At 44.1% G+C, this 13245-nt stretch overlaps 2 protein-coding genes across 2 annotated transcripts; both read left to right on the top strand.

Moving 5' to 3' along the window:
- The first annotated feature begins 1161 nt into the window (after nucleotides 1-1161).
- On the top strand, nucleotides 1162-1759 carry LOC119339373 (early nodulin-like protein 1). The gene is made up of 2 exons (XM_037611462.1): nucleotides 1162-1235; nucleotides 1339-1759. Exons 1-2 carry the CDS (start codon nucleotides 1162-1164, stop codon nucleotides 1757-1759), a joined length of 495 nt encoding a protein of 164 aa, XP_037467359.1.
- Nucleotides 1760-10707: 8948 nt separating this feature from the next.
- Nucleotides 10708-11420, top strand: LOC119336666 (histone H2B.3-like). Its single transcript, XM_037608730.1, has one exon. It carries the CDS (start codon nucleotides 10783-10785, stop codon nucleotides 11197-11199), a length of 417 nt encoding a protein of 138 aa, XP_037464627.1. The 5' UTR covers nucleotides 10708-10782; the 3' UTR covers nucleotides 11200-11420.
- The last annotated feature ends 1825 nt before the right edge of the window (nucleotides 11421-13245 follow it).

The raw sequence follows: 13245 nt of genomic DNA, 5'->3' as shown, positions 1-13245 counted from the left end.
AGTTACTAACTCACCAGCAAGCAATCTCAAACAAGTATCAGCAAAAAAAAAGGGTTACTTACTAAGTCGAAGCCTGTTCTTTAATGCAGCTAAACAAACATATGTTGTGATAGGTAAAATACCCTTTAAAGCAGGACTGATTCCAGAGTCTATGATGTTCACCAATCAACGCGGTGCTCTATATCTATCACTGCGAGAACTGAAAACAGACTATCCGAAAAAAGTACTAGAACACAAGCAGCAACATAGACGGAAAACAGGAATAGTTCAGCCAAATGCAGTTGAGCCAGTTGGCATACAATTCAGCAGTTGTTAAGAATCGAATTAAGGGTGTGTGGCATTTCCATATCCTGGTGTATTTATCTCTAAAGAACACTAATACTCTATTTGGTAATATTAAGTTACTAACCGGAAGCCTCTTTTAGTGCAGCTAAACAAATACATGCTCAAATATGTTACCTATTCTCTAGAACAGCGCTGATTCCAAAATAAGCAACGCAAAGCATGTACATTACCCCTAGATGGTATGACCCGAAGGTGAAAAGCACGACATTTGCGTTGACTTGGCCTCTCTGAATAGCCAACTCCTTAACCCACTCTTTCACAATCTGCATTTCAAACATGCATATTGTTCACCAGACGATAAATTACCGAAAGGTGACACCAACTTGCATATGGCAGGAGGAAACAGCCACCTTGTCAAGCTTCCCTAGCACCTCTTCTTGCTTGGCGGCCTCCTCCTTGCTCTTGTACAGACCCAGCTGGGCCAAAAGCTGCGATTTTGATCAACGAGCAAGGCTTCAATCGGCTCATCTAGTACTTGGTTGAAATAGGAAGGTAAAGAAGACCAGAATATACGAGTTCTGTGGAGTGTTTTTTTCCAGCTCACCATAGAGAATTGGTAGCTGGTAAACTTGGTTGGTGACACATATGATTGTGAAGTTGTTGGTATTTCACCAAGTTTCAGGCTAAAGCTAGACCCGGGTTCTGTCTGAAGTCTGAACTGACAAGTTATAATAAGCTCAAGACTGCAGTGACTTTATTCATCCCTATCCAGTATACTCTACTAGTGCAGAAGTGAATTTGTTGTCAAAATTTACTTGGTTGTAAGCGGGAGGTGAAGAACGCCAGAATTATACAACCTGACAGCCCAAGATTCAGATGTTATATGTCGTTCATGTTGCTCAGGGAAACTTGGATCAGAAGTTCAGAACCCAAGATTCAGATGGCATGATGTAGGTGACTCCTAGCTAAATGAGAGCACGCGAGAAACGGCAGGGAGGGAGCGGGTGTTACTTAGCTCACCTGGGAAACGAAGAAGTGGACGGATGCGCGCAGGAGACGACGATACGAAGCGCTCAACTTGGTGGCGCCGGTGGGAATGGCGACCCTAGCGGCTCTGGCGCTGCTTCTGTGCATCTCCATGACCTCCATGGACGGGTGCGCCGCCGCTCAGTACAAGGTGGGCGGGCTGGACGCGTGGGGGGTGCCGCCGTCCAGCAAGCCGGACGTGTATGTGCAGTGGGCCAAGTCCGTCCCCGTCAAGCTCGGCGACGCCCTCTTCTTCCTCTACCCACCCAGCCAGGACAGCGCCGTGCAGCTCACCGCCAAGGCCTTCGCCGCCTGCGACGTGTCCGACCCGCTGCTCAAGCTGGAGGACGGCAACTCCGTCTTCAACCTCACCAAGCCCGGGCGGGCCTACTTCAGCAGCGCCGCCCCGGGGCGCTGCCGCAAGGGCCAGAAGTTCAAGCTGCGATGATACTTGTAAGAAACAGAATCATAGCCTCGGAGCGGCCAACCTGTGGCAATAATCAAATCAGAGCAGCACATCGGTTCGAACCTGCTCCAATTCCTGCGTGCTATGGAGGTCAGCCTCCAGCGGCCCGTCGAAGGACCGATAATCGGGAAGCTAGACGAGGATCTGGAAGCCCGGCTATGGCCGTGGCGGCTGGATCTGGGGCCTTGGGGTGGCGGCTGGATCTGGGGCCTTGGGGTGGCGGGGAGCTCCTCCTCCTGCAGCTCGGCGGCCTCCACACCCCGGAGCAACGCCCTCGCCGGAGGACGTGGTCACCAGCTCTCCTCTGGATCCGATGAGGAGGGTTGGGGAAGGAGCTCACCACGGCTCCATGCCCTGGATCTGGTGTGAGTGAGGGGGAAGGGGGCTCGCCGTGGTCGGGAGGGAGAGGAATAGGCGGGCGGCCGGGGCTTCCCGATCTAGATCGAAGTCGAGGGAGGTGGGTGGGTGTGTCAGGAGGAAGGGGGAGGGGAGAGAACGTGACTAGAGGGAGGGGATAAGGGGTGATAGCAATGGCGCACTGGTAGGCGTGCGCCATACGTGTAGATAGCAATGGCGCATCTCGTACTAGTGCGCCATTACTAGTTAAAACTAGTAATGGCGCACGGTGGAACAGTGCGCCATTAGTAGTTTTGCAAAAAAAGGAATAAAAAATATAATAAAAAAAACAACATTAGTGGCGCACTTTCCGGCAGGTGCGCCATTACTAGTTACAACTAGTAATGGCGCACTGTGTCTGGATGCGTCATTAGTATGTTTGGACAGGCGCACTAGTTCAAAAAAATTGATACTAATGGCGCACCTTGGGCCAGGTGCGCCATTAGTAGTTTCAACTCTAATGGCGTATCAGAAGGTGGTGCGCCATTAGTATATACTAATGGCGCACCGCTTGTCTGGTGCGCCATTAGTGTCAATCCCATCTATAGCCCTTTTTCTAGTAGTGTGGCGCACCCTTTTACTTCGGACTAGGGTTGTGGTCAAGGCCGGACTGTCCCAAAACCTAGTTTCGGTGTTTCTGGCACTCTCTACCGCACAATATTTTTGTACGATAGTCGCTAGGTCGATGAAGCGTGTAACTTCGCGATGACTTATGGCGTTCATGATTCCCTTGTCCGTGCAATTGTTGCAGAAAATTGAAATCGCGCTTTCTTCGCAGCAGTCCTTTATCCTGTTCATAACCAGGAGGAATCTGGCCCAGTAATGATGTACTGTTTCATCGGGCTCTTGCCGTATTCGAGATAGATCGCTTATGTTTGGGTGGGCGGGTGGAATCAAGTTCGGAACCCCGCCCGATCTGAGGCTCAAAGGCCAAGAAGTTTCTGGATTTGGAAGCTTGACTTGCTGGATGCTTTCCAACGAATCTAGTCCGATGTCTGACTCTAAGTTCAGTATTTGATTAGCGTCTGTACCTTCGCGGGAATCCGGCTTGGAGGGATCGGGAATCCGGACATAGTTGGTTTTCAACGTAGAAGAAGGGTTGCCGCATTGTTCCTCTACCACGACAACATGGTGGGTGGCCTGAGGAGAGTTAATCTCTCTCAGATCGGGTTTAAGCCCAATCTGACTGTAGTCTGTAGCGACTCCCAGGGCGGCGATGCGATCCAAGAGCTCGTTTACAGAGAAGAGCTCAATTGGATCTAACTGCTCGGCGAATTCCGGGCTGACGTGAAGATCGCTTTTGATGACCTGAGAGGTCATCGTCGGAGCGGTGGCCGAACAGGCGGTCATAAGAAAACCACCTAGCCGGACAGTTTGGCCGGCGGCCAAAGCTCTCTTGACGACGGTGCCGTCTTTAAAGACGGGAGAAGGAATCCTTCCCGATCGCGACGGCACAGAGGAACTCTCAATGAAAGCACCAATGTCGGTGTCAAAACCGACGGATTTCGAGTAGGGGGTCCCGAACTGTGCGTCTAGGCGGATGGTAACAGGAGACGAGGGACACGATGTTTTTACCCAGGTTCGGGCCCTCTTGATGGAGGTAAAATCCTACGTCCTGCTTGATTAATATTGATGATGTGGGTTACAAGAGTAGATCTACCACGAGATCAAGGAGGCTAAACCCTAGAAGCTAGCCTATGGTATGATTGTTGTTCGTCCTATGGACTAAAGCCATCCGGTTTATATAGACACCGGAGAGGGTTAGGGTTACACAGAGTCGGTTACAATGGTAGGAGATCTACATATCCGTATCGCCAAGCTTGCCTTCCACGCCAAGGAAAGTCCCATCCGGACACGGGACGAAGTCTTCAATCTTGTATCTTCATAGTCTTGGAGTCCGGCCGATGATGGTAGTTCGGCTATCCGGACACCCCCTAGTCCGGGACTCCCTCAATCATCACATAAAATTTAGTGTAATAGTACTCCTATTTGAGTGTGTGGAAAAAACTAGCCTTATTTAAAGGCGAGAAGAGGGATGGAAGAACATCATTATTCACAAAGAAGCCATTCTTTGCACCTAAAGCAGAACGAGGAGTATAGCTCAGTGTTGGTTAGCATACACAATGCATAGAAGTTTACCCTCTTTTGCAATGTCAGTAAAGACCCATAAATATCCTAGGACTTGGAAGCTTCAGAATTTATGATTGCATCAACCTGTGTATGTACATGAAGCAGAATCGCAATGTTGGTAAACTGGAGATGGGTTCTTCGCTAGGTGTGTGTTGGTCATCGAATTAGCATACCTGAGTGAAGAACCCATGTGCCGCCACCCATGTGGGGCCAAAAACATCCTTGGTCACCTGCCTCAATCGCATACACATCGCCATAAACACCTGTTGGTGTTCCTGTATCTCAAGAGTAAACCACGAATGGAGCCGATGCATGCACATGTAGAACCTGCGGATGTACCATTAAAACCATATCATGTCTACATACTCATCAACGAAATAAGGTCTCATGCATGCTACCGCCTTTACGAACGTGCTAAATTTGTGGCGTATGCCATCGAGGCAGTAACCAAACCTATCGGCGACATTGTGCAGCCGATACAAGTTAGGCGTGAATTGGTTGGCATACCATGTAGCCCGCACAAAAATGCATTGAAAGAATAAGTGTTTAATTGTTTCATCGATGTGGCAAAGCAATACTTCTTACTTTCAAGCCAATTGTAGTCGTTGTGGTTGTCCTTTGCCAAGATCGCGCCTCGACAAAGGTACCACATGTCTTTGCTGGAATGCTATGAAACTGTGACAGTTGCAGACCTGAAATCTCCTTACTCTTAATCCACTAATAAACATTGAGAAAATATAACAATATAAGTTCCATATCTGGATACACCAAAGCCATAATGAGAAATAACTGAATACTTGAGGATATCATTTGCGTGACATAAGGGAACACACATGGGATGGTGTTATGCGAAAGCACATGGAGAGTTGATATCAAGCACCAAGAACTAATTTTTTTGGTACATTAGGAATCCACCTTTGTTTACTACATTGGAGAGGTCTTACGCCTTAGTTTAAGATACATTACCATGGTTTTGTAATTTCATGAACATAAATATATTTTTTGATGTCAGAAAATAACACGGGCCATTACCATGTTAAGGCAATGATACACATTTGAGAAAATATCAACATATGTTTTGAGATATGAACATCCCTGACATGCAATGTTTTATGCCGACCAGCTTCGTCTCGTACAACAACACCAACAAGGTATAAGTACCCATGAACTCACCAACAACAAAATTTCTTAGACTCAAATTTTATAAAATACAACTAATAAAAACTTAATGTATTGGAAAAAAATTCATTCAATTGAACTAAGTTATTTGTGATAAAAAAACTTGCATTATCACATAGCTATTTGTTTTGGTCTGGTGAGCATCAAGAGCATTCATGGGCTATTTGACTTGGGCGGTGAACAACGCCACATCGAGAGTGTAGTGGGATGTGGTAGCCTCGACGACGGCAAAGCCTACTGGTTTGCTTCAAATAACCGTCGGTATGGCCCTCCCACCAACCATCCATCATGAGATAGATAATAAGATTGTACAAGAGATGATACCCACGTTGTTGTGGGAATCACCTATAATTATTTCATTGAGATTTGGTTATTGCAACATTATTTGAATTAACAGTATGATAATTTGAAACTAAAATAAATATAACTTATTGTCTTTTATTATAAATAGAGTTGTAAATATTTATTAAATACGTCTAGCGTGCACAGTGCATATTAAGGTGGACCTTTTTATGTGCACGAGGGCATGGTGAGTTGACGTAGTAGCGTGTTGAGAGAAATAGAGTTAGTGGGATCAAGTATTTATATAAGATTCAACACGAATGATCCCTCGTAGCCCCGAGCTGTTCAAAGCAAAATATCGATGATGCCACAATCTTCTGGCCTATCATGATGCATTGCAGTATGCATTAGCTGCTCTGGGGCTGGGGCATGTCGTTAGCCCAACAATGGAGTAACCTTTAAATATTGACGACAAAACGGACTGTTTGGAGTCAGTTAATCTTTTGAAGGCTAGTGTCATAGAAAGATCAAGATACACCTTTCTGATGGATGAAAATGAAATACACTGAAGTCGAAGGAACGGAATGTTTATATTACTCATGTGCGTCGATCTAAAAATAATGTAAGCCACATGTTGCGAACTTTGATATATGTGAAAAATGTATGTCATTTGGCTAGGATCAGGACCACATATGGTTGTAAAACATTGTAACGAGAAGTGTAGCCCTACTGGTCGAGAAATACAATGTCTGTCCCAGCAAAAGAGAACAAAATGTCGATGAAAAAAAAATGGAACTCAAAATTGGGACCTCCTATCTGCCGCATTTTGCGGCAGATTGACGGGGCTTCGCATAGGATGGTCTTCGTATGGGCCGGCCCACGCAGGAGCAGCCAGTGGTGGAAAATACAACGCAAAAAATGATGCTACCTCACCCAGGATTCGAACCTGCAACCCAGCAATTGTAGAGAAGGTACCTAACCATCAGAGCTGATCAGCGCTTCTGTCAAGCATCCGTGAACAAAAATTGAAAGTCTGAACAAAATTTAGGAACTTTTTAGGATTTATGAACAAATGTCCGAAAAATATAAAAATTAAAACAAGACCATTTTGGACAAAAGGAAAGAATTTTTACATCAGTGAACAAAAATTGAAAGTCTGAACAAAATTTAGGAAAAGCGATAATTATGATAACTAATGGAATTTGTGAACATAAACTGAAAAGCAGAACATTTTTTGAACTTATGAACATAATTTAAAATGCGAACATTTTTTTATAATTTGGAACATTTTTTGAAATAGGAACAATTTTTTGAAATAGGAACATTTTTAAAATTAATGAACATGTTTTGAAAGGTAAACATTTTTGAAATATGCGAACATCTTGTAAAAATCACTAAGTATGTTGGAACTTCTGAACAAAATAAAAAAAAGGAACAAATTTTTAACTTCAGAACATTTTTGAAATTTTGAATAAATCTTGGAATTCTGAAAAATAAAAATAGAAAGAAAAAAGGAGTAGATTAAGAATTAAAAAATAACTAGAGGAAAAAAAAGAGAAATACAAAAAATCAAGTAGGTGAATAAAATTTGAAATCAAGAACAATTTTTAAATTTCTGAACAAAAATTTAAAAGAACATATTTTGAACTTCTGAACAATCCATGAAGCAGGAACATTTTAAAAAATTGGAAACAAAATTTGAAGCAGGAACATTCCATGAAGTTTTGAACAATTTATGAGCAAAACTATCTTTTTCTCAAAAAACGAAAATAAACTTGATAGCAGAAAAAAGAAAAACGAAAAAATGAAAAGAAAGAAAAAGAAATAGAAAAAGAAACAGAAAAAGGAAAAAACAGGAAAAAAAGAGAAAGAAAACGGTGCTGGAACCTCCTAGAAGGTTCCCAAAACCAGAGAAAACCGGCTGGAACCAGCTAGAAACTTCCCAAAACCGGAATGGCTTAAAATTTTAACGGGCTGGCCCATCCCGAACAGTCGTCCCTGTCCCCTGTGCGTAGGTCCGGCAGTTTGCCGCAAAGAGCGGCAAATAGGAAAAACTGGGAGTTCCTATGCGCCGCTCGCTGCGGTGAATTGCCGAGCGGACGCACAGGCGCGACTCCATCTGGGCCGGCCCATTAGCATAATACAATGAAAAATCCCAAAAAATACTACTTGAGGGAGGGATCGAACTAGACCTCGCGTTGTGATCGCGCATGCCTAGCAAACGGGATAGTGAAGCCTTCTTGGTATAGTATGGCGCGCGAAGCTACAGGTAATCTAGATCCCAACATTTTGTAAAATTCCGAACGTGATCATTATTTTGAAAAGATGTTTTTGTAAAAAAAAAGCGAACACTTTTCAAATTTGAGAAAGAAAATAAAAGGCTTGAACATTTTTTGAATATGTGAACAATTTTTTAATATACTGAACACTTTTTTGAAAATGACGAACATTTTATAATATATGAACAATTTTTTGTTAAAGGGGACACTTTTGGAAACTCTGAACAAAAATTTGGAAATGCAAATATTTTTGGAATCCGTGAACAACTTTTGAACGAAGAACATTTTTTCAAACTAAGAAAACTATGGAAATGAAAACATTTAAAATTTTTCTGAACCTTTATTGAAAAACATGAACATTTTTTATGAAATCAAGAACAGTTTTTAAAACTGTGAAATATTCTTAAATAACGAAAAGGAACAGGAGAAAAAAGAAGGAAAACGAAATTAGAAGATGAACATTTTTCAAATTACAAAACAAATTGTGGATACGTGAGCATTTTTGAAAAATTGGAAAAAATGGAAACTCCTGAACAAAATTGGGAAATGTAAACATTTTGAAAAATGCGCGAACATTTTTGAAACTCCAAAACAAAACTAAAAATAGACACTTTTTGAAGTTTGCAAACAAATTTTGAAACTACTAAATAAAATTGGAAAATACAAACATTTTCTTAAAATTGCGAATGGAGTTTGAAAGAGAAACATTTTTTGAACTCCTAAACAAAATTTTAAAACGCGAACAGTTTGTTAAAAAATGGAGAATATTTGAAAGGCGAACTTTTCTCTAAATATGGGAACATTTTTATAAAAAATGGAGAATTTCTTTTTGAATTTGTGAACAAAAGATAATAACAGGAACATGTTTTTAACTTCTGAACATCTTTTTGATTTTTTTTAAAATTCTCAAGAACAAGAAGGAGAAGAAAAAGGAATTACAACGAAAAAGGAAAAACGAAGTAAAGAAACAGAAATATGAAAAAAGAAAAGGCATTTTTAGAAATCCAAACATTTTCTGAAACTACGGAAGAAATTTGAAAACATGAACAATTTTTGGAAAGACAAACATTTTTTGAAAAACGAGAATTTTTTGAAACTCCCAAATTTTTGTAGATGCAAACTTTTTTATAAATATGTGAAGAATTTTCAAGAAACACGAATGTTTTTTGAAATAAAAACGAAAAAGAAAAAAAGAAGAAGAAACAGAAAAAGGAGAGAAATAAAAAAAGAAACAGAAAAAAAGAAATTGAGACAGTATAAAACCGGTTCAGGAACCTCCTGGAAGATTCGCAAAACTGTGCGAAAGCCCGACAACTTGACGCAACGTGCTTCAAGTAGGATTTTCCGGAAAAAACCCTTAAAATTCCCGAAATCACTAATTAAGGAGTACTCCTTGCGGAGATCACTACAACTTCCCCAGGTTGCGACAAGTGGCGCGCTGCCTGTGCGCCACTTGTCGCAACCTGGGAGTTTTCCCCTTTTTTTAGATCCATTTATTCAAAATGTTTTATCTCTTAAACCGTACGTCTAAAGCTCGAACCGCTTTCGTCATTGAATTCCTCGCGTCGAGATCATCAAAACTAGATCTCATGTTGATAGGTTTTGACGAACTTTTTTTTCACGAAAAAAACCGGATGAAAAAAACCGATGAAAAAACAGAACCGGGAACACGGGTTTTTTCCCTTTCCGAAAGAGGCAATGCCCCGTGCCTCTCGCGAAAGCACAACCGTGCGTGTGGCGGAAGCAAAACTGTGCTTCTCACGAGAAAAAACAGAAAACACGTTTTTTTCCCTTTCCGAAAAAGGCACGCCCATGCCTCTCGCGAAAGCACAATCGTGCCTCTAGCAAAAGCAAAACCGTGCCTCTCGCGAGAAAAAACACACACGTTTTTTTCCCTTTCCGAAAGAGGCACGCCCGTGCCTCTCACGAAAGCACAACCGTGCCTCTGGCGGAAGCAAAACCGTGCCTCTCGCGAAAGAAAAAAAAACAAAAAACGCGTTTTTTTCCCTTTCCGAAAGAGGCACGCCCGTGCCTCTCGCGAAAGCACAACCGTACCTCTGGCGGAAGCAAAACCGTGCCTCTCGCGAAAAAAAAACGCGTATTTTTCTCTTTCCGAAAGAGGCACGCCCGTGCCTCTCGCGAAAGAAAAAATTGCCTTTTTTTGCGTAAAAAATTATTTTTTCCAGTTTTTTTGGTCGAAAAGCTAAGGAAGACCGGTAAAAAACCAAAACGTAAAAAAATAATTTTTTTTAAAAAAACCGAAAACGCGTGCGTAAAAATAAAAAAAGTAAAATTCGAAGGGAATACCTAGAGCTCGACACGTGGCGAATGGCTGTGAGCGTGCCAAGTGGCGCTGATCGTTTCGAGGCTCCCGAAGGAGCGCTCGTTAATTAGTTGCTCCCTAAAATTCCCGGCACCGAGAAAGTCCAATCGGTCGGTACATACGCGCGTCTGGGCCGAAACCCGTCTGCTGCCCCGGCCCATCTTTCCACCACGTCATCGATCCGCGGCTAGACGCATCTGGGTCGTCCATTGCCCAGAGCGGCGAACGGCTGAGATCAAATCCAATCACTTTGACGCCCAGCGATCCGTGGCACGGACCAGTCTACCAATCAGAGCCCACCTACCCGATCCTATAAATCCTCCGCGCCGTCGCCGCCGATTCCTCACCAGCCCTCCTTCCTTCCCAGCGAAAACACCACCGCGGCTTTTCCCGGCGAAGCAGCAGCAGCGGCACCCATGGCCCCCAAGGCAGAGAAGAAGCCGGTGGCGGAGAAGGCCGAGAAGACCACGACGGCGAAGAAGACCAAGGCCGAGAAGAGGCCACCTGCGTCCAAGGAGGGCGGCGAGAAGAAGGGGAAGAAGAAGTCCAAGAAGAGCGTGGAGACGTACAAGATCTACATCTTCAAGGTGCTGAAGCAGGTGCACCCGGACATTGGCATCTCCTCCAAGGCCATGTCCATCATGAACTCCTTCATCAACGACATCTTCGAGAAGCTCGCCGGCGAGTCCGCCAAGCTCGCCAGGTACAACAAGAAGCCCACCATCACGTCCCGGGAGATCCAGACATCCGTCCGCCTCGTCCTCCCCGGCGAGCTCGCCAAGCACGCCGTCTCTGAGGGCACCAAGGCCGTCACCAAGTTCACCTCCTCCTAGGCTAGGATGGTTCTTAATAGTCAGCTGTTCAGACCATGTCGTCTTGTACGTCTTGAAATAGTAATGGTGCTTCTTAGATCTGTGTCATGGCTCTCTATCATGTATTCATGTTCAGTTCTTTTCCCCGTAGCTTCACTTGACAGCGTTCTTGCTATGATTCTGTTTGTGTGAGATCTGAATCTGCAACTTCTGTTATGCTATGCAACGTCTGTTCTGATTTATGAGTATGGCCTTCTGTAAAACTCTGCTGACAACGATTCTGAATTTGCAAGATATTTCTCTGTTCCATTTCTTAATTTCAGTTTTCAGCTATCGGTTTACGAGGCTGGCGAGCAAGGGGAGGGCACGCACGGCCTTCGGCATGAGGAGGGGAGGCTGTGGTGGTCGGGTACATGTGCATGGTGATGGCGCTGGGAGCTCGAGGCAGCGTCAGGACCCTGTTCCGTTAACTGACGAAAGTGTCGATTTCTTCAGATCATAGATTTCATAGGATGGCCGTCCTTGCTCTAGCCCTTCCTTCTGCTGGCTCAACTGCCAGGATCGCCTAAAACGTTACGGTCTGATCGTTTCAGCACAAGGGTGTGGCCCTCTGCTGTTTAGGCAAGTGTGTGTTTTTATCGTCGTAGGCGACCGTACTACAGGGCTAGGTAGACACACGATTTTCAGCATTTTTTTTTGTGCGAAGCCTCTCGACTACAGTACACTTGTATCTGAACTCACGCACTAACACACACCACACTCACACCTCACGCACACACACAACCCCTAGAGCGCAAGCTAGACCTACAAACATATACTACTACTCCCTCTGTTCACTTTTATAAGGCTTTGTAGATGTTTCAGACATTGTGCAAAACAGTTTAATTTCACTTGTCTGAAACGACTTATATAAGTGAACGGAGGGAGTATCATTTTTTTTGAACAAGAAACATATACTATCTACCGCGTACATATATAACTACAGGGCAGGGCCCTGCGGCAACGGGCACCACATTGCAATACAGCCATTATACATCAGACGCGGGAGAGGCGCAGGCAGCTGACCACACAAGGGGGCAGCTGAAAGTACTAGGGGGTAAAGACCCCCGGTGAGAGCCCAAAATTCGTCCCCAGAACAGCTCACCCAGGTTCGATTTTCAGCAATATAGCTCGAGCCACACGCGGCCGGCTTTCAGCAATTCCAGTGTCAAGTTGTTCAGGACGCTTGACGTTCTCTTCTTGTACCGTTTGTATTACCATCACACGTTTAAGCTACAGCTCACTTCAAGCCGTCAGTGACATGTTCCAAGCTGCGGCAACCATCTCCGCGTCACAGAGGGTTGCTTCCATTTTAGTGTCAACCCCAACCCACGAGCACCGCCGCCAGTTCACGGGTGTCCTTACGCTGTTGGATTTCACCTCTTGTTCCATTGCAAATTTGCAATTCTTTCTGCAGGTAGAGAATTTTCTTATGGGGCTGAGTGCTCCTGCGTATTTCTTATAGATAGAGAAAGCGATATTTTTTTGTTTGCAAAATGGTCTAGTTTTCGAAAGAAAACTAAGGTAAAACCACATCATATATAAGAAAAAAGAAAGAAGAGAAACGCACAACACTGCCCAGAGTGATTGAGAGCAAGATCTTTGGAGTGGCTTCAAGAAGGAAAAGGGTGCCCATGGACGATGTCGTCCTCCGCATCGACCATCATCAACCACAAAGTTTTCGCCCGAACCGTGCTTGACCAACCCCACCGAACCTTTGGTAATGGCCCAGCCATCTCAACAACCTCCAACGCTGCCACCACTTCGACGGGCACGTACCAATGTTGAAAAAGTACCCTCCAATAATGCCTTCAACCATCATCGGTAACGGATCAATCTTTCCCCCAAAACCTTATTCCTCGCCACCTTAACATACCTTGTGTATGGGGCTCCGTTTGTATTCATTAGTGGCAGACTACAACAAAATAAGCAGGACATTAGAGTCACACAACATCATGGAGGAGTCCTGGAGTGGATGTCGGAACCACCTGAACCTGATCGAGACCACAACACCATTGTGCCCACAAC

This window comes from Triticum dicoccoides, chromosome 7B (assembly GCF_002162155.2).
Source record: "Triticum dicoccoides isolate Atlit2015 ecotype Zavitan chromosome 7B, WEW_v2.0, whole genome shotgun sequence".
NCBI classification, from domain to species: Eukaryota; Viridiplantae; Streptophyta; class Magnoliopsida; order Poales; family Poaceae; genus Triticum; species Triticum dicoccoides.
This window is presented reverse-complemented; position numbering and strand designations above follow the sequence as displayed.

Coding starts and splice junctions, on each gene's coding strand:
- LOC119339373 (XM_037611462.1), top strand. CDS start 1,162: ATGTTATATGTCGTTCATGTTGCTCAGGGAAACTTGGATCAGAAGTTC. Junction 1,236..1,338: donor CAAGATTCAGATGGCATGAT/GTAGGTGACTCC, acceptor GGATGCGCGCAG/GAGACGACGATACGAAGCGC.
- LOC119336666 (XM_037608730.1), top strand. CDS start 10,783: ATGGCCCCCAAGGCAGAGAAGAAGCCGGTGGCGGAGAAGGCCGAGAAG.